At 40.5% G+C, this 25521-nt stretch overlaps 2 protein-coding genes across 2 annotated transcripts in view; one reads left to right on the forward strand and one right to left on the reverse strand.

The window, feature by feature from the left end:
- The window catches only part of LOC146004971 (uncharacterized), a 628831-nt gene that overhangs the window by 290007 nt on the left and 313303 nt on the right, over positions 1-25521 (forward strand). Inside the window, exon 3 of the mRNA XM_083144050.1 lies at positions 13635-13723. The gene's annotated coding sequence lies outside the window, so the exon portion shown is untranslated. The remainder of the gene's footprint in view (positions 1-13634; positions 13724-25521) is intronic.
- Positions 1131-21114, reverse strand: LOC146004970 (protein yellow-like). Its single transcript, XM_083144049.1, has 2 exons — positions 21051-21114; positions 1131-2646 (listed from the first exon to the last, which is right to left on the reverse strand). The coding sequence occupies exon 2, from the start codon at positions 2602-2604 to the stop codon at positions 1417-1419; it is 1188 nt and encodes a 395-aa protein (XP_083000175.1). The 5' UTR covers positions 2605-2646; positions 21051-21114; the 3' UTR covers positions 1131-1416.

A 25521-nucleotide genomic window follows, 5' to 3' on the forward strand; every position in this document is an offset into this window, starting at 1 on the left:
AGTTTCATAAATATAACTTACTTTCACAGGGTTATTTCCACAAACTATTTCAAGTAACCTAACTTACTCAAAGATAACACCAAGTTTCATACATATAACTTACTTTCACAGGGTTGTATTCACAAACAATTTCAAGTAAACTAACCTACTCTAAAAGAAAGCATGAAGTTTCATACATATAACTTACTTTCACAGGGTTATTTCCACATACTATTTCAAGTAACCTAACCTACTCAAAGAAAGCACCAAGTTTCATACATGTAACTTACTTTCACAGGGTTCTTTCCACAAACTATTTCAAGTAACCTAACCTACTCCAAAATAAAGCACCAAGTTTCATACATATAACTTACTTCTACAGGGTTCTTTCCACAAGCTCTTTTAAGTAACAAAACACTAGGAGTACATTTAAGTACAGGGTGAATATCAAAGATTCTGTCGCTTTGGCAATGCTATATAACCACTTAATGAAATGAAACATATTATCGCAATGGAAAGGAAAGCATTCAACATTTCATTTCATAGTCAAAGACGATGCGAGATTCGACTAACCTTCTTGCAAATTGTCCCCAACTTCCTTTGCATCACGACGAAGGAGTTTGCTTTGAGGAACTCAATCATACAAAATGCATTTTTTACTTGCATCGCACTATTTACTGAGATAAAATGAAACGAAATTAGATGAATTGGTATTTTCAGAGTATTTCTTTGCTATTCATGTATACACTCTGTCCGGAGCAAGCGAACAAAAAGTCTCTGCTCAAGTAGTGACTCAAGAGACCTCGACCAATTTTCGCGTGAGAGGGAACAGGATTGAGTTGAGTGGGAAAAGTTTGCAGTGCGTGTGATGCTTCGCTTCTCCCACTAGCATTTTTCTTTACTGTGTCGCTATGCTAAACCTTGCTTCAGAAATTCCCCAGATAGAGTATAGTTCTCTGTGTAAGTAGAACTCTAGAGGATTCGACCAATTAAGGTGTGAGAGAGGAAGTGAGTGAATGGAGGAGAAAACTCGGCTGCGGCTACCAACCGTTTGCAGCAGCGCGCTTTACTCCGTCCACTCGCCTTGTTTCCTTCCCTGCCGTTTTGCGCGACCTTGCTCTACAGATTTCCGTGACAGAGTGTATCACGTTACTATACTATACTGCAATTCGTTAACGAGCTGTGGGTGGCGTTGTGAAAGTGTTAAGATCTTTTTTAATCACTCTATACATTGTTAATCTAGCATAGAAAGAAAATTGTCTGCGGTGGAATAGAATTTCAAGTGATAATCGTTATGCATTTTAATGCACTTCTAAAGATTTTTATACATTTACTTGTCCCTCTCCAAAATAAGATTTTTGAAGTGGATGTTTTACCTACTCAATGAGAATTGAAATTTAAGTAGCATTTCTCCTATAGCAAATACCTTAAAAATTCTCACAGAGCCTGGGGAGATAGCATTATTAAATCATCAGATCTATTCACCACCAGTTCTGGTTGCTGTGAATACATATACGAGTGTGTTCCCGTGCGCATTCTGATTACACGATAGTTCGTATCGTTCAAGTCGAGCGCACCAAAGTTCTGCAATCTGTTGGTGACGAACCACAGGTAGCCTTTGCCGTCGAAGCAGAAGGTGTCTGGCCATTGCAACGTCGTCTCGTCGTCCGCCACGACCTCCTGCTGCACCGTGGCGCTAGCAGTCGTGTTCCACCTGGCAATTGCGTGGAGATCTTGAAGACCATAATAGAGAACTCCTGAGCTGTCTATCATGATGCCACCGACCTTTGAGGGCGTTGGTTTGCTCCCTCGGTTGGTGACGTACCTCGAAATACCTCTTGAGAGAGGATGCTTCAACGCCATTGTGGGTACAGAGTAGAAATTGTTGCTGGCCTGCGGACAGTAAAATAGGGTGTCCGCGAAGGTATCCAGAGGGGATAGGGTTATCCCGTTGACAGCACTTCCGTCGCTGGTCTGCCGCCGCATGCTGTCATCCTTTACCTTCCAAGACAGGTTCTTCTCGAAGTTGTACACAACAATGGCCGCATCGTTGGAGTCGCTGAAGTAGGCGTACCATTCGACCACATCCACTACAATATCGTTGAGGTAGCCGCTTCTATAAGACACAACGTCATCCGGGAACACGTGGACTCTAACGACCTTGTTATCATTTTCAAGGTCAATGACGACGAGCTTTGGCGGGCACGTTCTGTCCGGATTCCCGGTACGGACGTTCCTCGTTCCGATGTCCGCTACCCACATTCTTCCCTGGGGATCAACCTCCATGCTCTGAATGTTCTGGATGGCGGAGCAGTTGCCGATCTCCTGGGCTTGCCAGCTGGGGAACGGGACAAGCTTTGGCGACCTGGGGGTGCCCTCCGACTCCAACGACACTCGCACTAGGGTGAACGGTACGCCATCCTTCCATCTAGGAACCGTGAGGAACACCATGTCCTTCCAGATCTTGATGCCCAAGATAGCATTGTTCTCTGGGATGAAGCCGGCCGATGACACGTTGTATTCGCGTGGGAAATCATACTCAACCTGCTTCCAATCGTAGACAACCTCCAAATCCGATCCCAGTGCGCTTACGATGAGCAAAAAGGAAACTGCCAGCGATATCATACTTGGTTACAGGTTACAGAAAGCTTTCTTGTGATTATGGCCCTACAAAGAAACGAAATACAAAATTACAGTATCCTGATCTCAACCCCAATGTAACTCAACTATATGTAACATTCACTATTAGGCAAACATTAGTTAGTGGTTGGTTGATTTGGTGTTTTAAGTTTACTTTATGCACAATAAGGCTAATCGGGACTAGACCTACAGTTTAAAGTAGGATTCGAACCACTATGTGCCTCCACAAGGCGAGGACGGTACCACTGCACCACCGGGGAAGCCCGGAAAACATTAGTAATGAAAAACTGTGAAGAGTCTACAAGGGGAAGAAATCAAAGGCTGACATGGGTTCATGATGTTTTTGAAGACTCAAGGATTAGGATGATAGAATACGCCACGGTTGACCAAGGACTGTAGGTAGAGGGGTAAAAAGAAATTACATAAAGTAGAAGAGAGCGAGAGAATGGGAGAGGAGGAAAAATAGAAAAGGTACTAAGAGAGAGAGAGAGAAGAGGTGATAAAGGAAAATAATGAAAAATTGGGAAGAAAGAAAGAAAGGGAGGGGATAAAGGAAACGGACAAAGATAGAAGAGGAAAGAAGAGAAGGAAAATAATGAAAAATAAGGAAACTAGGGAAGAAAGAAAGGAAAGAAGGTGAAAAAGAAAGGGGACAAAGAGAGAAAGAGAGAGAGAGGAGGCGAAAGAGAAGGAGAAGATTGAAAAATTGGGAAGAAAGTAAGAGGGATAAAGAAGAGTGACAAAGAGAGAAGAGGTAGGAAGAGACGGAAAATAATGAAATGGAATGAAAACTAGGAGGAAAGCAAGAAAGGAAAGAAGGTGAAAAAGAAAAGGGACAATGGGAGAGAGAGAGAGAGAGAGAGAATGGGGAAAGAGAAAGAATAGAATGAAAAATAGGGAAGAAAGAATTAAAGAGGGGAAAAAGAAAAGGTAAAAAGAGAGGGAGAGAGAGGGAGAGAGAAGGAGAATGGAGAAGAGAAGATAAATAATGAAAAATAGGGAAGAAATAATTAAAGGGGAAAAAGAAAAGGTACCATGAGAGAGAGAATGGGGGAATAGAAGGAAAATAATGAAAGTAGGGAGGAAAGGAAGAAAGAGAAAGGGAAAAGGGACAAGGAGAAAGAGAAGAGGTGGAAGAGAAGGAAAAAGGATGACAATAGGGAGGAAAGGAAGTAGGAGAGTGAGAAACTGAAGTTGAAAAGGAACGGGGAAAGAACTAAGAATAATGGATAATGAAGTAGAGGAAAATAGAGGAGTACAGATAAACCTACGCACACATGAACACACACAGAGAGAGAGAGAGAGAGAGAGAGATAAATGGTAGCTGTGCTCGACAGACACATTTCCACTCTACACTGTTTACACGTGTCTATTTCAAGACAAGGAGGAAGGGATTTGTTCTAAGCATCAACAATTTTTGGGTAAGGAATCTCAGTGCAGTTGAACCAGTGTATCTGCAATGGTCTCTATCAACTACACAGAATTGCAAATACCTTCCTAATGAATAGCGCTTAATGTAAAAAAACAAATGAAAACATGAAATCTTGACATGCAAATATGAATAACGTATACTCGAATTCATTATCCAACATGATGAGAAAGCATAATTTTTTGATCAAGTTATGTGGTTACCTAACCTACTTTTACGAAAAAAAAATTCTCCAAAGTTCCCAAGAAGGCAGGCAGGAAGAAATAGCGTTCTGAAATTCTGCTACCTTCTCATTACAATTATTCATATAGTTTTAATTTAAATGTGGAAAAGTAACTATTAATGTCATTACAATTAATAAAAAACAGTGCGTTCCTGCGGTTTCTCATTTAACAAATATTAAAAACAAGCCGTTGTTAACAACAAACGATAAGAAAAAGAGAAATTACAAGACTGTCTGTAAAGATTAAAAGTTTTATGTCGCTCCAAGTTAAGTTCCCAAGAAACTATAATGTAGTAACTATCACGTTATCTGACATTTGTTTCGTACTTAAAATATCAAATGAGATTAAAGTTTACCAAAATGTTAATAACAATATGCAACAATTTTTTTCTTTTTCCTGTTCCCTGCATGAAAGATAGTTTTCCTTAAAGATTTTGACCTCCCGAGTTCGAATCTGCAATTAGTTTTGTTGAATCACCCAAGGTTTTTCTGAAATACTGAAATGTGACTCACACCATGAAATTCGCCTACATAAGCCTTTCAAGGAAAATGTTGTGATAAGTCTCTTGTAATTATCACCTGGAAATTTGTAATGTAGAAAAGCAGAAGTTATAATTAACTGAATTTAATGTAAACCACGTACAGCGTGTTCCGCTTATATGTATAATAAAAGAAAAAATCACAACTTTCTTATTTACCAATATTTTTTTGTCCAAACTTTGTACAAACATGTAATAACTCAGAATTTTTTTTACAAAATCAAGAAAACTAACGCACTTCCACATGTGAACCGTTAGTGGCAACGAAAATGTCAAACCGGTTGTCAGCCTCAAGCCACACGTTTTGAAACATGTGCGGGGTAATGTTGCATACTGCAACCACAATTCTTTCACGCAAGTCTTGCAAATCTCTAACCGGTGTACAGTAAACTTTGTCCTTAACACAGCCCCACAACAAAAAATCACACACAGTGAGGTCTGGCGACCGTGGGGGCCATTCAATAATATTCGAACATCTTCCTATCCATTTTCCATTGAAATGCTCATCCAGGAAGTCTCTAACGAGTTTTGAGAAACGAACCGGTTTCGCGTAACTGTTTTTCCCCATTTCTTTATTGACAAGTACGATGGAACTACTTCTTTGGCACCCAAACCATAACGTGCACGAAATCGTCTCTGCACAAGTGTCACAGACTTACTTCAGACAATGTTAAAACACAAAACACCTTTTCTTGTGGCGACCACATGATGATTGGCTACTGAGGAACTGATAATATCAGTTTTCAAGACATTCTGGCTACTGCGCATGCGCAACTACCACTGAATGTGTTGCTAAAAAAAAATTCTGAGTCACTCTTTAAAATGAAGCAACAATCACATCATTCTGACAGTTTGTTTAGAAGTTATGAATTTTTCTTTTGTTATACGTATAAGCGGGACATGCTGTATTTCAGTAGTGTTGTTCTAGACTAGATGTTTCAGAAAATCTGAAATGTGCATCATGGAACTACACAGTAAAAACACGGGAAAATAAACATACAAGGTCCATTCAATAAATAATCGGAAAAGTTGTATAAATAATATAAAATACGACCATGTTTGGTGTTTCTTTGTTATTTTGTGGTGGCGTCCTAGAACTATTAATAGATGGGCCTGGCACGCCTGTCTTGCAAACGGGGTGCTGGGAATCAGTGAAACAAGATGGCGGCACCCTTGCAGGTTTGCACCAACTTGGAGCAGCGAAGTGTCATTAGATTTATGTTAGCTGAAGGGTTGAAACGAATCGAAATTCATCGTCGGATGGCAGTGCAATATTGTGAAAGCTGTTTGATTCGAACACAAGTGTACGAGTGGGCAGAGAAGTTCAAACAGCGTGTAACAAGTGTTCAAGATTCGCCACGTCCAGGACGCTCTGTCTCTGCAGTCACGGAGAACAACATTGCGAGAGTTGACGAGTTGATACGGTTAAACAGGCTAATTACGGTGAGTGAGATTGCATCAGAGATGAACGTTAGTGTCGGATCAGGACACCATATTGTTCATGACGTACTGATGTTCAAGAAAGTGTGTGCGAGGTGGGTTCCAAAACATTTGACACCAGAAATAAAAGAAAGGCGCATGGATGCGTGCTGGGAGCTTTTGAGACAGTGCGAGGCTGAAGGGGGGGCATTTCTTCACCTTATTGTCACGGGAGATGAAAGTTGGGTACATTTTTACGAACCTGAACGAAAGCTGGCTACAATGGAGTGGCGACATTCTTCATCTCCAAGAACCAAGAAGGTGCGAGCTGAAAGAAGTGCTGGTAAGATCATGTTCACTTTGTTTTGAGATCGTAAGGGAACAATTCTTGAACATTACATGCCGAGAGGTCAAAATGTAAACAGTGTGACATACGCAAACCTTATGCGTGAAAATTTGAAACCAGCAATTTTGAAGAAGCGACGTGGTCTGGTGTCCAGTGGCGTCTTGTTACTGCATGACAACGCGAAACCACACACTGCTAGAGCCACATTAGCTACCATCAATGACCTAAAGTTCGTCTGCTTACCCCACCCCCGTATTCCCCGGATGTGGCACCTTCAGATTATCACATTTTTGGCCCACTTAAAGACGCTTTTACTGGCTGAAGGTTAGAGGATGATGAAGACGTCCAGGCAGCAGTGCATGACTGGTTACGCACACGCCCAAAAATAATACTTTTCACGTAGAATTGGGAGGCTTGTCGAGCTCTGGCGCAGGTGCATTGAACTTGAGGGGGATTACGTTGAATAATAACCATGTGTTGTTGTATTCCATTCTAATAATAGATTCTGTACAAAAAAATATTTCCGGTTATTTATTGAATGAACCTTGTATATCATAATAATGCATACCTATTTAATTGCTCATCTTCACATCAAAATACATATCACACATTAAAAGAATACATTTCTGTGTGTGTCCCTAATGAAAATTGTTTTCTCAGACAAGTTTTAATGTTGAAAAGCTTTGCAGGTTTATCAATGACCAACTGATTTTCTCTAATCAGATACTAAGAAAAATCTATGTGATAGGTTTGCATGAAATCTATACTGAAAGCAATTAAAGTTATATAATCGTTAATGAATGAAGTGCTAAGAGGAACTGGATAACCTTTGTACCCATTGACTCTTTTGTCCTCTTCCTCAGTTGTTGCATGAAACATCACCTGCACCTAAGTAAATGTTTTCGACATCTATTGTCTTGAATAAATCTGTGAAAGGAGACCAGTTATTTTACTTGTACGTATGTCCCTATACTCTCACCAAATCTCCAACATCACTTCGGTATGAAAAACCACCAGAACAAGGTTTTTGGTTGATTGATTGAGTTTGTGCTTTTAAGTCCACTTTATGCACAGTAAGGCAAATCGGCACTGGAACTGCAGTTTAATGTAGGATCCGAACCACTATGTGCCTTCACCGGGTACCGAACCCGGGACCCCTTGATTCCATGGCAACGACGAATCAGAACAAGGGAAAGGCTGTGTAAGATCTTTCTTGACTTTTATGGAGTTTCGTTCCCACATCCTATTCGATAGGATTTCTGCCTTCCTTTGCAACAACTCCAAGTTCCATATGGGACCACTCCATTCATTTTGACTTATTAAGTGTGAATTATCTACAGCTTGCGCACTGTCTGGTTCAATTTCCATGTATTTGAAATCAGTTTTATTTTTATAGTCACAAATAGCCAACATACAATACTTATTTTAGAAAACAGTGGCACCTATAAATTTTAGCGACAACCGATATGCATGCAAGAGAAAGTATGTTTCAAAAGTGGGTTTCAAGAAATATCAAACGATTATTTGCAATACTATGAACATGCGAATTAAAAAAATCTCTCTCCCTCTCTCTTTCTCTCCACTCAAACTGGTTCATCTTAAATGCTCTATTAAAGAAGTTGAAGGAATAAATTAATATTTTATTTATAGGAATTACAGTGAGTTCGTTGCCTACTGCCTGCACTAGTTTGTTCCGCACTTCACGATATCGTTTGATATTGGTACAACAAGAGAAATCCTCGTAATTTACACTCTTTCGTGTGTGGGAATTAGTTTTCTCATTTTGTGTCTTTGATTCGCATTCTTCTCATCGAACGTGTAAAAAAATAATCAAAAGGAAACCATTGAGTGCACGTCATAAATTGTACATATATTTATATTTATAAATGCTTTATATCAACATTGAAATGTAAGAGTAACATTTTCGGAAGGCACAAAAATATTAACTTCTAGTTCACCCTGGAAACAATGTTTTGCGAGATTCTCACATCTAGATCAATTTCAGGGATAATTCTTACGAATTTCTATTCTTCTCATTGTGCGTCATTCTTCTGCACTTTCATCCAAATAGTAAATACGACGACGAAAGATCCAGTTACACCTTTGTCCAGGTCGGAACTCGTGATCGGAACATTCGGCAGAGAGATCATGTGTTGGTCACTAAACGTACTCAGTCACCAAAGTGGCTCAAGAATATTCATCTGCCGAAATTTTTTGTCTCTTTTCAGTATAGAGGTTTGCCTGCTTTTTATAACGGACTCGATTCGCAATAGCGCTAGTTCACACTTTTCTAATAAATAAATTTTAATAACATTACAATCTGCGTGTTCGAAACGAGGCAGAAAACACATCATATTTACATTTTTTCGTTCGTGGATATCCCCTATCTCACGTGTCAATTGCAATTGTTGATATTGCATAATACACGAAACACTCCGTGGTGATGTGGTTAGCACAGCTCGTTACGGCGCCAGGTGTCTCGGGTTTAAATCGTGGCCTAGACATTGGTGTCATTTGTTATTTCATCATATCATTCTCATCTTCGCGATTAGCCAAAGGTGGCAGAAAAGCGAATTAAAATAAACCAAATCAGTCAATCAATCAATTATGGAGATATTTTAGAATGAATATCTTGAACTTCACTCTGCCCATTATTTGTCTTGGTCAGCTTATTAACATTGCCAATGCTTCTTACAACATCGCAAGTATCATTAATGTTTTGGATTTTGCTCAGGTTTTCAAGTCGTCTCTCTTAACGAGAAACGCTAGTGGCAACCCTGCCACGCGCCCCTGGTAGTTATATCAGAGCAATCATTTGCTGTGTTGGATTTCATACGTACAGGGAGGATAGATTTTAAGCGCTTATAGCGCAGAAACTAAGCGCTTTCGAGGTAAACTTTATAGGGAAAAGTTACTTGTTTTTATGATATCTACCAGCACCCAAGTGTTCTTGAAAGAGTTTTGCGACACCCTGTATAATTTATATATACGAGGGCAAATTGAAAGGTCTTTGCTCCTAAGTTTTTTCTAGCTTGTTATAAGTGTTATTACAAAAGCGAGATATACGAGCGATGCAGTAAGCTTTTCTTGGAACTGCTCTTTTGTAACTTCCGATTTCTTCCACGGAATGGCGCTGTTATTAGTTGGCAAACATGGCCGGAGTGCTCAGGAATTGCACGCCATATGAGCAGCGAAGTGTTATTAGTTTTTTATGGAGCAAAGGACAAACAGCCACAGGGAAATGGAGCTAGTGTATGGGGACAAGTGTTTATCAGTGCGACATTACCACAGGAAATGTCAAGTTCAGTGGCAATGTCCTTCACTTCGACCAGCTTTCACCATTTCATCAACACGGGTAATATTGTCCGGTGTCAGCGAGGAACGAGGTCGGTCCGATGGCTCATTGTCCTCCCCATTTTCCCGTCCATTTGCAAACTCCTTACACCTCCACTGCATACTTCGCACTGATAAGCACTTGTCCCCATACACTGGCCCCATTTCCCTGTGGATATCTGTGCCTGTTTGTCCTTTGCACCATAAAAAACGAATAACACTTCGCTGCTCATATGGCGTGGACTTCCTGAGCACTCCGGCTATCTTTGCCAACTGATAACAGCGGCGCAGTGTTGCCAACAGCACGAGAGAAAAACGGGCTAAATCGCACCCAAAATGTAGCTAAAATTCACATCCAAGGAGCTAGATTTACAAAGGTGCGGCTGCGTACTGAAAAAAAAATCTGGTTCTTAATTCTTGGGTGTTTTGGTGCAAAAACTCAAGATCCACAACTAATCAACTGTCAAGATGAGGGGCAAACGCTCACTAAATTAAATTTTCTTACCTTAAATAACCTTAAATAATTTATTTCCCCCGTAAATTGCGGTGCAGAAGATTACACAAAAGCATTACACATTTTAGGCATATTCCTCCTTCATATATATGCACATGCACAGTCACACACACACACGGCCGCACGCACCAACTAGTCTCTGGTCGAGCCTCACTGTTACGAACGATTCGTCGATTCAGCACCCCATTTCTGTGAACTTTCAAAGACCAGATGCAATGCAACTGAACAAAGAATCGCATTTTCGACGCTATCCGTAATTCGCCTCGGGCTACACAGCATACCAAAACCAGAAACAAGGGGATAAAGTGACAATGTGCACTTGCTACCTGCTCCCCAGGAGGGGTCGCAGGACGAGCTTGCAGGTGCAGAGGATGGTCGGTTAAGTGAATTCTTCTTTGCAGTTTACTTTACTGAAAATACCAAAAAACATTTCATTACTGAAAGGGCTAGATTTGTAGCAAGATTTCTCTCTGTAGGGCTAAAAAGCCCCTTGGGGCTTTTGCTGAATTTCGGGGCTGAGTACGTACTCAAAAGGGCCAGTTCTGGCCCCAAAAGGGCCAACTTGGCAACACTGCAGCGGCGTGCCGTGGAAGAAATCGGAAGTTACAATAGGGCCGTTCCAAGAAAACCTTACTGCATCGCTCGTTTTGTAATAACACTTATAACAAGCTAGAAAAAATTTAGGCGCAAAGACATTTCGATACCTAGTATATATGTATTTATAGAGAAAGAGAGGAAGTGTACCAAATGCGGGCCTTGTCCTTAAAGCAGGCCCGTTGTATTTCTGCTCTGAATGATGCTGTAGCCTGGCGGAAACACATGGAGCTGATAGTTTATGTTAGTGACGCCATCAGCGCTAGCGCCCATATGTTGATTACTGCGTCTATTGTTCTCCAGACAACTCGTGAGTGACTTTGTACAAGTGGAACATGTAATTATTCCCACGTTCAATTGCCTTACTTTGGTCATTTGAGAGGTTAGTGTGTCAAAAAAAAAAGGTGAAAAGTAAAGCGCTCCTCTGTGCTTTGCACCACGCCATGAAGGCGTAAGGGAGTGTGGAGTAAGGGCCCCATACTTTCTTGAGCACGCCTTTGACCACCTTTACCCTCCAGAGTTTCTTACAGGTACTCATTTTACACGACGCTCGGTGGGCACCTGAGCCGCTTGAACAAGTGAAAAAAATCCCGATTCTCCCTCGTTGGGGATCGAACCCGGGTCTTTCGCATGATAGTAAGACGCCCTAACGACTTTTTTTTAAAGGAATGTCCCCAAGTGGTAGTATCTCCCGTTTTTAACTTTTTCCTCAATTTTTACAATTCTCGGTTTTTCTCAATTTTCAGTTTTTTCTCATTGGGACAAACACAAGTATCCATGTCTTACCCGATATTCGAACCCGGGACCCCTGACGTCGCAACGCGCTTTGCTAACCACTCCGCCACGGAGGTCGACGGCGACTGAGCTACCACCCTTCTCTATATACTTAATCCTAAGTATGGGAGCTATCTTTGCAGATAATTAGTACGTAACGAACGGAAATACGTGAAATATAATTAGCATAAAGGAAAAACACTTGTCGTCGTAAATAGACCCCCACACCGTTCCTAAGGTGCCATCCCCTGTGTTGTTGTACAGTACAGCTAACACAGAATGCATCTTCCCGCAAATTCTAATCATCATGGGATTCTGATGGTACAGGATCCAAGAGGACAGAACAGGTACACAACTAAGAACGGTGAATCAAAATAACATGGCAACATACACTCACACTGAATGCACAAAGAGAGTTCATGCCGGTATCTGTGACGAAGTGGTTAGCGTGTCACGTCACGAACCCAGAGGTTGCAGTTTCGAACCTTAGGTAAGGAATGATATGCATTCAATCATCTATTTAGTCAGTCCATTTTATCGTCATCGTCACTATTAATACAAAATGCGAATACTAAATATATTGTATCCAGTGCAGCAGTTGTTAAGGTTGGGCCATGAACAGATTGGCTTGGCTTGATTTGGTGTTTTAAGTCCACTTTATGCACAGTAAGGCTAATCGGGACTGGACCTACAGTTTAAAGTGGGATCCGAACCACTATGTGCCTCCACCAGGTATCGAACCCGGGACCCCTTGATTACAAGGCAACGACGCTACCAGTGCGCCATCGGAGAGGCCACCCATGAACAAAGAAAGAATAGAATTAGAAATAGTCAGTTTAAACACTCAATTTTAGTCACACGAAGTAGAAAAATGTACGTTTCACTGAACTGACACACGCGGAACATTTTCCCCCCATAATAGTGTTGGCCCCTCAAAAACATTTATTTACTTTGAAGTTACCTTTTTCCTGCAACATCCTCATAATAATCGACATTATTTACTGTCACTGAAATAATAATATATGTGTGAATATACATACAATTTTATGCTGACCTGTTGGGGTGATATTGAACACACTTTCTTCAGTTACAGTTGTCTAAAACCCCACATAAAAAGTAGACAACAAGGTGGCATCCCGTCGCATCAATGTCCAAATAAGCTTAGTAACCGAAAAATCTACAGGCAAGTCAATAACCATTTGGTGAAATTACTGTATTGTGTCATGTGCCAGGATTGACGTCATAACTCATAACAGGCTGTTTGTTTTAATCCTGACGTTTTATAAATGTTGAACTACTCAATTATCGTAGGTGTAACAAACACACTTCCTACTTGAGTATGTACTCACCTACCATTGTGACATACAGCCATTAATATGAGACCTTTGGCATGCAAATGGGCGATTTTTTTCAAATGTTCCTCTCCATTCGAAAAACTTCTTGGATATTTCAATATATGAAACATTACATCAGCTTAGAATTCCTTCTAGAGCATTGACGTGAATTTTCATGTAGTTTTCTTTCATTGTTGTCTAGATATTGTCAATAGTTTAATAGACTTACGTAATCACAAAACTATTGATAATATCTAGACAACAGTGAAAGAAAACTACACGAAAATTCATGTCAATGCTCTAGAAGGAATTCTAAGCTGATGTAATATTTCATATTTTGAAATATCCAAGAAGTTTTTCGAATGGAGAGGAAAATTTGAAAAAATTCGCCCATTTGCATGACAGAGGTCCAGCCGAGCCATAAGGACATTTTGCACGCGCTTACTGTTTGAACTTTTGGAATCCTTACCAGTAAAAGTAATGGCTACCTATATATATATTTAATTTCAGATACAGAGAAATTGCGTCATAGGTCCCACAGGAACTCTTCTCCCGGGGCAAGAGAAGGACCAGCCACTTCCAGGCCAACGAAGGTGAAGGTAAGAATTCCTTAATTATTTTTCTTACAACAAACAATTCGTGCTGTGAATTAAATATGTTTCTTCATTACGTTCTGTGGAACGCATTCTCCATTCGGCTTTAAAAAATTGAACATATATATGACGTAAGTACAGAGACCAACCTATTGGTAGGGTTTGTGAAGATTTTTATTTTTTATAGTTTGTGTAAGCATTCATACTAAAAATAAAAATAATGTTATTCAAGTGTGATATTTTTTCAAACATATTCTTAATTAGTGTTGTAGAAAATGTTTGTTCCTTATATAATACTTGAGGGTAGGGTGGAAAATATAGCTTCGGTCCTCCCCCCAGGGCAGGGTCTCAAAGAAGCTCGTCAATTTGAAGCCGAAGCCGTTGATTTCCGTTACCTTTTGGCGGGAAACGGGAAAAAGGAACGACATGTAGTCAAATTTTGATAAAGGTATTGCAGAAAGGTTGAGATTTTTAATGAATATTAAATTTTAAAAATGGCTCTAAATCATAACGAAAGCGAGTTCAACAATGGTAGCAAAAGTTCCATTGTTGATGAAAAAGGAAGGATATAGACACATAGTGTGATCAAAATTAGAGAAACATGACAGGAGAGATCAGATTTTTAGGAAAAAACGAAAGAAAAAAGCTGGAAAACTCTCTACCTCCGGCCCCGAGTCCATCCACCTTCCACCACTAGGCATGCAGCAAAAATTTCAAATAACTCGCTCAAAAATGAACGTAGATGATGACGTAGATTTAAATCGTACGAATAGCGTGGCATTATTAGACTGCATAAAAGCGCCAGTAATACCAAAATACCCGTTAACACCTTAACATTTCACAAGCACGTGCAAACCGGAAACCAGCTAGCTGGATACTGAAGCACTGACGCGTCCAGTGCCAAATTCGGCTTACAGCTTTGGGTCTAAATGCCGGCAGACGAGCTTCCACCGCCGGCACGGTGGTCGCCGCTCAGTGGCCAAGTCGACCATGAGACTCACTGTAGAAGGCAATGCTAGAATGTGTATCTGAGCTACTAGTGGTTTGGCAATAAGAAGATCTGTAAGAAGTTAGTACTATAGTTCGTTTAACTAAAACACGTGAAAGAGCCTCTGACAAAACAATGCTTTATACCCTGTCCCAGCTAACTGTGGAGGAATTCCGCGCATACCGTCAGAGAAGCAAGGCAAATCGAGTGTCCAGAGCGAAGCAGTACACGCTGCTGGGAAGGCTGGTAACTGTCGTCGCTTTCCCCCCTCCACGCAATTCCGTCTCTCCTCTCTCGCGTCTTCATTGGTGGAGCCGTCTCCCGGCACTGCTTGCGCAGAGACTTGTTTTCGTTTGCCTGGTCCATAGTTAGCTGGGACAGTGTATAGCTTTCACTTGGAAGTTTTTCAGTTCAAGGCAACCTTGTTCAGAGGTACTTGACAAGCTTCATTGCCTGTCTGACTCGGAACCCGGAGTTCTGTCACACGAACTTGTCTATCAAGGTTTGCTAAGTATTTCGGTGATAAGAGAAGGTCAACATCCGACACATATACCACAGTCGATTCATTTATTGTATTTGATTTAGTAGCCTATATTTTACTTCGCTTTTCTGTCACTTGTGGCTGTTATGAGGATGAGTAATAATATTAAGAAATTGATGAAGAGGCACTCACAAAGAACACCTATACCCAAGCCGAAATTTGAATCTCTGGCGTTGTCATAGGCGTTCGCAAATCCTCTGATTAAGGGGTGGAGGGCAAAACTCTCGATGAATGTTAAATTGGAGAAAGAAAAACCTCATTTTATCTCGCTGTTTTATTGTACTGTTGGGTACGGAACAGAGGCGTATATAGAGTGTGATCCGACTCAGCGAAAATCACTGTATTAGAAGAATTCTAACTTCCATGTTATCAATATTCTTTGCCTCCTCTCCTCCTATATTTCCCCTCTCTGTGGTTCAAAAACTATATTGCATATAGATATGGTTTCTTACAGCAGATTCAAAGAAACTACACATAATTTAACAGTAGTAACACTAACGGCGATTGCGGGAGGCCAGTGCTCCCACACACTTTTTTTGCCTCCGCATTTTAACCTCTTATTGCTGAGCCTTGTATACCAGGAAATAGTAAACTGCCCTTACCCCCTCCCTACATTTCTCACCCAATAGCCTGATTGCAAATGTATGGGCAAGTTATTCTGCAAACACATAGACGTAACACAACTAACGAATAAAGTGTGTGCGAGTGTTAATAACAAGAAATTTGGAAGTTTCGTCGGCTCGAAAAACTCTTTTTTAAAAAAAAAAAAAATGACATTGTTTAATAACGGTGATAAGATTCCTCTAAACTAAATTTCTAAGTGAGAGCATTAGGAGGGGGGAACTGTCCCCTCTTTTTCCCCGTGCGCACGCCTATGGGCGTTGTAGTGTGTAGTGCTAATTTGCCACTGAAGTATGCTGTCTTAAAAGACCGTATACAAATAGCAAAGTAATGAGTGAGGGGCGTCTCATTTGCCACAGTCACTAACTAGCTATCAGGTTGCTTATTCCGTAAATGAGAAATTGGAATTTTCAGAATCTCACATTCGTTGCAATTTGGTTAATGTTATTTTTTGTAACGTAACCTTCTGTACTAAAAGCTCAAGTTAAAAAAAGGCATGTTAAACAAATTATGCAAATTAGGCAGCACTACCCCTAAAAACAGGTATTTATAAGCACTATAAAATCAGCTCCAAACAACATGAACGAATTTAAAGCGTATGCCCACAACCATTCAGGGTCTACAGTTGCACGTAAGCGGCACTGAAGCAGTTTTTTTTTTTTCATTTTTTGGGGTTGATATCCTACAGTATCAATCCTTTGACAAGGTGGGACCTGGGCCACCGAAACATAATCCTCCCTGGCAACTTACATATAGGTCTTGACGTGGACCCCAGAGGAAGTGGAGCCTGGGCCACTGATAATCTTCCCTGGCAACTTCATGTACAAGAGGTCCTTGTGACCTGCAGACGAGGTGAAGCCTTGGCCACCGAGAAAAATCCTCCAGGGCAAAATTTTAGTCTCACTCTCTATATAGACACCATATGATTTAGTAGATGACACACTACCCTGAAGACGGATGCAGATTCAGCCTCCGAATATTTGGTATTTTAAAATTAACACAGTGGTTAAAAGTCCAAAAATAAGAATTAAAGCGTATGTTTTACTACATTGAAATTAAGTAGACAAAATCCTGTCCGCTTTCTGAACAAAATACGTATATTGGGCGAGGACAAAATACAAAGGCTGTCTCAGAGAAGGTGAGACTAATTCCTGTATAGGAAAACAGCGACCTCCATTGGCTAGCAAATGTACTAGGGTGAAAATTTGGTTCAGTAGCTGCCGATTGAGACAAAAATGAGCGCAATAGGTCAAAAAGTCGTGACTGCGTAGCAGTTAGAAGACAAGCATGTACATGGACCCCTCCAAGAATCATTAAAATGAAACAAAAGAATTACAAACCACAAAATTTATATTCAGAATCAGCCATATAGAGTAGACGTACATCTTTTTCAAAATAGGCACCATTGATAGCTAAGCAAACGTCCATACGCTCCTGCCACTTTGTGAATGTCTTTGAAAATTCGTCGTCAGGTAGCGAACTGAAGAGAACTTGCGCTGCGGTGATCACTTCTTTGTTCGTCATGAAATGGCGACCACGTAAAGCGGCCTTTAAAAGTGGAAATAGCCAAAAGTCGCAGGGTGCAAGGTCCAGGCTGTATGCTGGATGCGGGATAATTTCTATATTTCTCTTCATCGTGTAATCCTCAAAAGCCCGCGTGGTTTGCGGACGTGCGTTATCGTGGTGCAATATGAAGGAGTTCTTCAAATGCGGCCTCTTTTTTGCTACGTGCTGGCGCAGAGTCTCAATTACTCCTTGGTAATACTGTGGCTCTACTCAGTCTGTCTTGATCGTCATATGCCTGTTGAAACATTGCATATGTTTCCGCAGCACTTTTCCATAAACGCCAACAAAATTTTATGGCATGTCGCTGTTCATCTTGAATACTCATCGCGAAAAGCAATGTTATACACATAAACCTGGAGGGGTAAACGAAACACGTTCCACGTAAATGAACACAGCTGCTCACTAACGTGGTTTCGCAACATGTGACAACTTGCTACGGAAAGAGAATGGGTCATCCTACACGACGCGACTAGTGCCGAAACCATACGCAGTGTTGCCAAGCCAGGAAAAAATCTGTCTCACCTTCTCTGCGACAGCCTTTGTAATATCCAAATTAAAAAAAAAATCAAGGTACTAACTCAAAAGCTTAAGAAGTACCCAGTGAATACAATAATCTAGGAAGCGAAATAGACATTTTTCAAAATCTGGACCGTTTTAGAAGAAAGTTAGCTAAAAGTATGTAAGTCCCTTAACCACATGTAATTTTTCTGTTAATTTTTTTGTTGTATTATGTTATTATTTTTTTTGTCCTTATGTTCTATAAAATCGTTCCAATGTAAAATGGCTAACGCTGTATTTGGAATCTTCTATTAAATAAATAAATAAATAAATAAATAAATTATGTGCTCGTCGTGTACATGTCAATCATGTATACCTTAGAAAGTAAAAACAAAATTTGGTGTACAGATAAGCCTACCAAATAATAACTAATCACAACAAAAATCAATTAGATTAGTCTATCTGTCTGTTTATCAGAGGCAACAATCTATGGAAGTGATCTGTTGATATCTCGGAAACTAGCAAATGTGAAGATATAAAATTTTCTAAGACCTAGCAAATGCTTGTTTAACACAACGTTAATTATTTTGGTTGGTAAGTCTATCGGTCTAAGGATGAAGCTATTGAATGTCTACAAGCAACACATTCTTAATGCTTCGTTATCTCCGAAACCATTTGAACTCCACATATGAAATCTGGTAAGTTGAAAGAACTCTCAACTCTCTACATGAGGGAATATCTACCTTATAATCGGCCTGTGCATCTGTCTCTTGTCACCAATCGATTTATGAGAAACCACTATAGATGGAAACATAAAATTGGGTGCGCACAGAAATATCTATCAATTCCTAACATAACATAAAGTATCTTAATCTGATTGACTGTCTATGACAGTCAAATAATCGAAAATCAACAATCCGAACAACCTTTCGCAGAGCTAATGAAAATTACAAATATTTAATATGCTGTTACGAAAGATATGTAAATTTAATTTCAATCTTCAAAATCTTGCCAATTGATCTACCCGTCTGTGTGTTCATACAAAACCATTGAACTATCCGATATCTGTTGATTGCTCGAAAACTATTGCAAGTGGGAATCAGAAATAGTCAACAAATAACCAATCAAAGTAGAAATATATTTTGTGGGTAGATTGCCGCAAAATAAAAATTTCACTTATCTATATCTATTTGGATATTTTTTAAAAAAAACTATAAATACTACAAAGATTGAATTTTGTTATTATTGCCATTAGCAATATATTACAAGCAATAAATCGCCATCACGCACCAAATGCAGTGCCAACTTCTTTAATTGAAATGAATGAGAAATATATACACACAAAAAAACCCTTCGTAAGCTTTTCATCGCTAAAACAAGATTTTTGATTGATTTATTGAGTTGGTGTTTTAAGTCCACTTTATGCACAGTAAGGCTATTCGGGACTGGACCTATAGTTTAAAGTGGGATCTGAACCACTATGTGCCTCCACCTGGTATCGAACCCGTGACCCCTTGCGCCTTCGGGAGGCTAAAACAAGAAACTGTTTAGTAACTAATCTGAAAGGGGTTACACCGTATTTTCTAGTTGAAAGAGATTGATTCCAATAGAATGCCGATGTACTTTTACGAGTTTATGTCAAGAAATGAGTTAAGAAAATTTACGTTGTTTGCAAAGAACATACATTTAAAGCAATTGAAAGGCTCGGGTGTACAACATGATAAGTGACATTTTGGTGAATTTTGATTTACAAAGTAAAATGTGCCATCCTTCAATTATCGAGTGAAATTGCCATGTTGTACAGTTTGCATTGGACTCAGTGAAGCCTTCTGAAATTGGTAAACGCGAAAAACAATTATCCACAGTATAGCTTCTAATAACCTTTTTGCCTAATGAACTCAGAAATGACCAAAATGTCACTTACCATGTTTTACACCCAATCCCTACAATTGTTATTCTGTCCACCCTCACACACATACACACGCACTATCTCACGTACAATGGAAGTAGGTCTTTCTTTCCTACTCTGAACTATTCTTCCCGATGTATCAATCAGGGTTGTTAAAGGTTCAGGAATTTTAAATCAATTCAATTCCGGTCCAGGAGAGAAAATCACCAAGCGTAAATGGGTTCTAGACCGTAAAGAACCTTTTTTACAGGCGCGGATCCACGGGGAGGGCGATAGGGGCGATCACCCCTCCCAACAACCAGGTTTTGGGATATATTATTATTCCTAATATTTTTGATGACTCAAATGTTCTGCCTTTGAACAGTAACAAGATCGAGAATATTTTTTTAAAGTTTAATTTAAGCCCATTTTATGATCATGATAGGCTAATCGGAACTGAACCTACAGTTTAATTTTGGATTCGAAACAATGTGCAATCTACCTCAAAAAGGGATCGAAAGCGAGACCCCTTAAGAGAATAGGCTTTGGTTTTATTTCCATAATCACTTTACTCCTCATATCTTATCATTCAATTTACCTTGGCAATCGGAGGAATTATGAAAACGACATACAGTAATAACCACCCATGCGGGACGTCCTGATGGCGCAATAGTAACGTCGCCGCCTTGTAATCACAAAGTCCCTGGTTCGATATCCGGCGGAGTACGTACTGGTTCGAATTCCACTTTAAACTGCAAGTTCAGTCCCGATTAGCCTAGCTGTGCATAAAGTGGACTCACAACAAAACTCAAACTCAATATCCATCTATCTATTCCAGCCCTGGACCCCTATTTTTTGCAAATATACTAATCTCTATAAGAACATTGAAATCTGCATCGTTTCTGTCCACAGTACTACATATGTTTTGTATGAAACAGTGCAGCTGTAGATCAGAATTGATTCTCGGCGAGGTGAGGCATCAGGCTTTCAATTCGCCTCTCCCAACTGTAACTTCTGGATCCGCCACTGCTTTCTCTATGTGTAAAATATTTCAATTCGGTATTTTAAATCCGGTCCACGTTTCGTATTGAAATGAAACAATAGGATACGTGGACTGAGTTGCGAGAAAAAAATGTTCCGATCCTGTTGTGGAACCAATAGAACCCATTAGAATTTGGTCTCAATATTATGTAATGCTATTTCCTACAAGGATATAGAAGAATCTACTCACTTGATTGAAAACCTCAGTCAAAGACTCAACAGACACTGAGTGCTTCATTCACCGCCCCTTGTCTCCGGCGACTGAACTGAGGAATCCGCGTCATTGGCACTGTCTTTATCGCTCAGACACAGCGACGCCCAACAACTGGTTTCTCAGGTCAACAATCTTTAGGCGCCTTCCTTTCAACCATTAGAATGCCCTTGCATTCAAGTGTCTTTATCTGCATAGCTGTAAATGGGTGGTGAAATACAGAGCGTTTGCAGCTTGTATTCTACACGGTGGTCACAAAGTCCCGTTACTTACAATAAGCAAATAAAAGTAACGCTTACTTGCAGTGGTAGTTATTGACAACTTGAAATGTTATAAACCATAAATTACCCAAAAGCTCAGTGTGTGTCATTCTCATGGCAAAAGATAATGCGCTGATGTGACATTTTTCTTACTATTGTCGATGCGTCTACATTGTTCTCCTCTCGTGGAAGACAGTGGAGTACGCAGGAGGAGAGGTGATGGGGCCATAGCCCGTGCAGAAATTTTGAGAGAATTAAAAAATTCAAATAAAAGCAGTAATAAACTTGGAGAAAACTAAGTGATAAATGTAAGTCCCCCTAAAAATGATCCCTTCTATCGTATTTGTCTTTGAATAACTTTTAAAACTAAAGTTAAAAGTGGTAATGATAATATTTTATGGTGTATCCCTCTCCCCTATATAGAACACAGGTATGTAATATCACACCTTTGCAATTTCAATCCCCACCAAAAAAATTCTGCCTACGCTAGTGGTTGAAGGTCTACCACTTCTATCCTCATGGGTACCCAGTAGTTGTATCATAGGCTATAAAAGTTGTTTACCTTGAAATTATGCAAATGAGGGTAGGTATTTAATAATTGAAGGTTACCGAGTGTTGTAGGCGAGTATGACGCAACGTGGGTGAAGGGGGTGGGAGTAAATGATAGCGTAGAAGCTTGTAGGTAGATGGAAGAGGTGGGGGGTGAATATAGAGGTGTAGTAGGGGTTCGAACCCCGTACGAGGAGTCTAATGTTGTATCGACTGAGTCATGCTGTCGTGAAATGTTAGTATGTGTAATGGTAGGGTACGAATCGAAGGTGAGCAGGTTGGGAAGAGGAGGGATGTGGTAAGATTGGTATAAAAGTTAAAGTAAAAGAGCGGGAGTGTGTTATTACACAAAATGAGCGACGTGGCAGGGACATCGTGTGGTGCGGATGTGGCGGGTTGTATGCTGGCTAGTTGCGGTTGCTTTCCGGATGTTTTGGATGAGACGTGCGTGGTGAATACGCTGAAGGGTTATACACCGATGTATAGGGTAATGTGTGGCGGTTGTTTCGAAGGGTATGCAAATCAATTGGGCCATGAATGCTTGACGTATCATTCCGATTATTGTTCGGGAGAGTATGAGAAAGAAAATTGCCTGACGTGTTTGGAGCATACGATGGAACGTCTTGGAAGGTATTTTCGCGATCGTGATAATACGCCTCATCTATTTGATTACTATCAGCGCACCCATCCGGAGATTGTAGGGCAAGAGGGCAAACGTAAATTTTACGTCGTTCTGCGGAATATCTGCGTGAAAAGTGACGTGATGCGGGAGTTGGGAGATTGTATCAGACTGAACGAATGGGTCCGTGGTTTCTCAAGGTGAGTAAGTATAATAAGGAAAAGGGAAGTATGTGTGTGTGTTTCAAGGTGAGTAAGTATAAAATGTCGTTGTGGGTGTCCTTGTTCAAAGTGAGGTAGTTTCAAAATGTAAGTACGTGATCGATCAAGGTGCACTGGGTGTGGTACGGAATATATTAGAGATGTTTCAAGGTGAGTATGTATAAAATGTCGTTGTGGTGAAATGTGGGTGTCCTTGTTCAAACAAAGTGAGGTAGTTTCAAAATGCGAGTACGTGCTTGATCGAGGTGAACTGGGTGTGGTACGGAATGTTAGGGTGGAGGTAGTCGTCCTTGTCTCAAGGTGAACAGGTACAAAAAGGAAGGATGTGATGGGAGAAGCTTAGTGTGTATGGAATGCAGAAACGTGTGTGTTTTTCCGAGGTCGCCAGGTACTACGAGGTGCCAAGAGTAATGTTAGCGTCGGATCGTTGTCGTTTCCGTGATCGTGTTTTGAGTTTGGAGAAGGAGTTGAGTCCTTTGTTGTTGCGTCGGTTGGGGTTGTGTGAAGGTGAGTTGACGTCATGGTTGGGTAGAGAATATATAAGTACAGTTGTGTCGGGGGGAACGTTTATATTTGTTCGACTGTTGTGTTGGTAAGGTGGTTTGATTGGTGACGACAATGGTTGCACCACAAGGTAGTTATTTGAGTGCGTGTGATTATTTACTCGACCAGTACGAGAGAATAGGAACGACTGGAAGTGTGGATAGGAAACGTTTGATACTGCAGGAGGTGATTCGATTAATGGGTGAAGGGGAACCTTGTAGCAAATTGGGTGTATTGGAACGTCTGAGAGTGGAAGTGGCCGGTGAAAATCAAGATGGTGCAGGTACATCATCGCGATCGAGGTTGAGGCGGGTGGAAGATGGAGAAGACGAAGAAGGTGTGGGAGAAGAGGAAACAAATCGTCGTGTTGAGGTGCCGTACAATAAATATGTGAATTTGAAAGAGGTGGGCGTTCGTCGTATAAAAAAATACAATGCGGAATGTACAACAATGACGTTTAGTTTTAATGGACCGGATGGAACAGATGCGCTACAATGGGTGCACCAAGGTTTGGACCATGTGGTGTCACATATCGTCGGACAGTATAAAGCAACAGATAAGATTGGTATTGTGTTGCGAAATGTAACAGACGAAAGTATCAAACCTGTTGGTTTATCGTTACGTCGAATGAGTCAAATGCATCCTGATATATTATGGGATGTGGTTGCTCGAGTGCTCCAATCAAATACTACGTTTCTATCTACGGATCTGTTGGAGATGGAGGTGTCGGTAATCGATATGCCTGTAGGATATGGACGAAAATATACAAGTAGGGGTGTGTTATCCAAGGAACGTTATGTGCAGTTGAAAAGGAGTGTGGTGACGGTGAAGAGTACAAAGGCGAGTGGTTCCAAGGATGCGAAGATATGTCTTGCAAAGGCGTTGGTGATCGGCATAATGTATGCAAATAAAGAAAGCGATCCTGAATATTTTCGTCAACATAAGCAGATGTTCATCAATGGCGATGGTCGATTGACGGAATGTGCGTTGGATTTATGTCGACAAGCAGATGTGGATCTGGAGGAAACAGGAGGGGGTCTTATTCAGTTGGCTGCGTTCCAGCGTTATTTTCGTAACGAATACAAAATATTTGTGTTTAACAGTTTGGAACAGCCGGAAGTTGTGTTTGCACAAAATGTTCCCGATGCCAAAAAGTCAATTTACCTTCTTTTGAATCAGGACACAAACCATTACGATGTGATTGTAAATCCTGTGGGTGCATTTACAATTCCGTATTTTTGCGAAAAATGCTATTTATTCGCACGGAACGAAAGGCATGTTTGTAAGAGTATGTGTCCTCAGTGTCGGTCAGAACCTGTGTGCGAAAAGGAACGTACCGTGAGTTGTGCTAGATGTAACAGAAACTTTAACAGTGACATTTGTTATGCAAAACATTTGACGACACGTTACGGTAAGGGAACGGTTTGTAGTCAGATCAGAAGTTGTGTTGGTTGTTTCCAACTATTAGACGAAACGCATCCGTACACGGGAAAACACAGATGCGGCTACAGATATTGTAAAACGTGTAAGGAACAAAAAGAATTCAACCACCTGTGTTACATGGAAAGACATCAAGGACGGGGAGAAGGAAACGCGTTGAAACGGTACCTCTTTGTATTTTACGATTTCGAAGCTACACAATGTACGCCGTTTGTTGGTCGTCCATCAACGTATATCCATGAACCGTGTTTGTGTGTGGTCCAGCAGGTGTGTAGGTTTTGTATGGACGACGGTGACATTCAAAAGAATTGTAACGTGTGTGGAATAAGACAGCATTGTTTCGAGGAGGATCCAGTAAAGGAGTTTGTGGATTACGTATGTATCGAACGGCCATATTTCAAAAAGATTGTTCTAGTCGCCCACAATTTTAAAGCATATGATGGGATGTTTGTGTTGGGTGAGTTGTTGAAACGCGACGTGGAACCACCGGAGGTTATAATGGATGGGACAAAGATAATGTACATGAGTATAGGCAAAAAGGTGTGTTTTCTGGATTCGCTAAACTATTTGCAAATGCCGTTGTCAAATTTTTCGAAAACCTTTGGACTACAAGAGACAAAAGGATTCTACCCACACTTTTTCAACACAAAAGCAAATCGGAATTACAGAGGTCCATTTCCACACCAACGTTATTTCGATCCAGACCATATGTCCTCGAAACAACGGGAGAAATTTTACCAGTGGTATGAGCAAGAAACCGATAGGTGTGTACTGTACGACAACGCATACGAGTGTCGAAGATATTGTATTCAGGATGT

The sequence above is a fragment of the Lepisma saccharinum genome, chromosome 22 (assembly GCF_977018435.1).
Source record: "Lepisma saccharinum chromosome 22, izLepSacc3.1, whole genome shotgun sequence".
In the NCBI taxonomy this organism is placed as follows: Eukaryota; Metazoa; Arthropoda; class Insecta; order Zygentoma; family Lepismatidae; genus Lepisma; species Lepisma saccharinum.

What these genes read in the sequence shown, in the direction of transcription:
- LOC146004970 (XM_083144049.1), bottom strand. Translation starts at nt 2,604, where the DNA reads ATGATATCGCTGGCAGTTTCCTTTTTGCTCATCGTAAGCGCACTGGGA.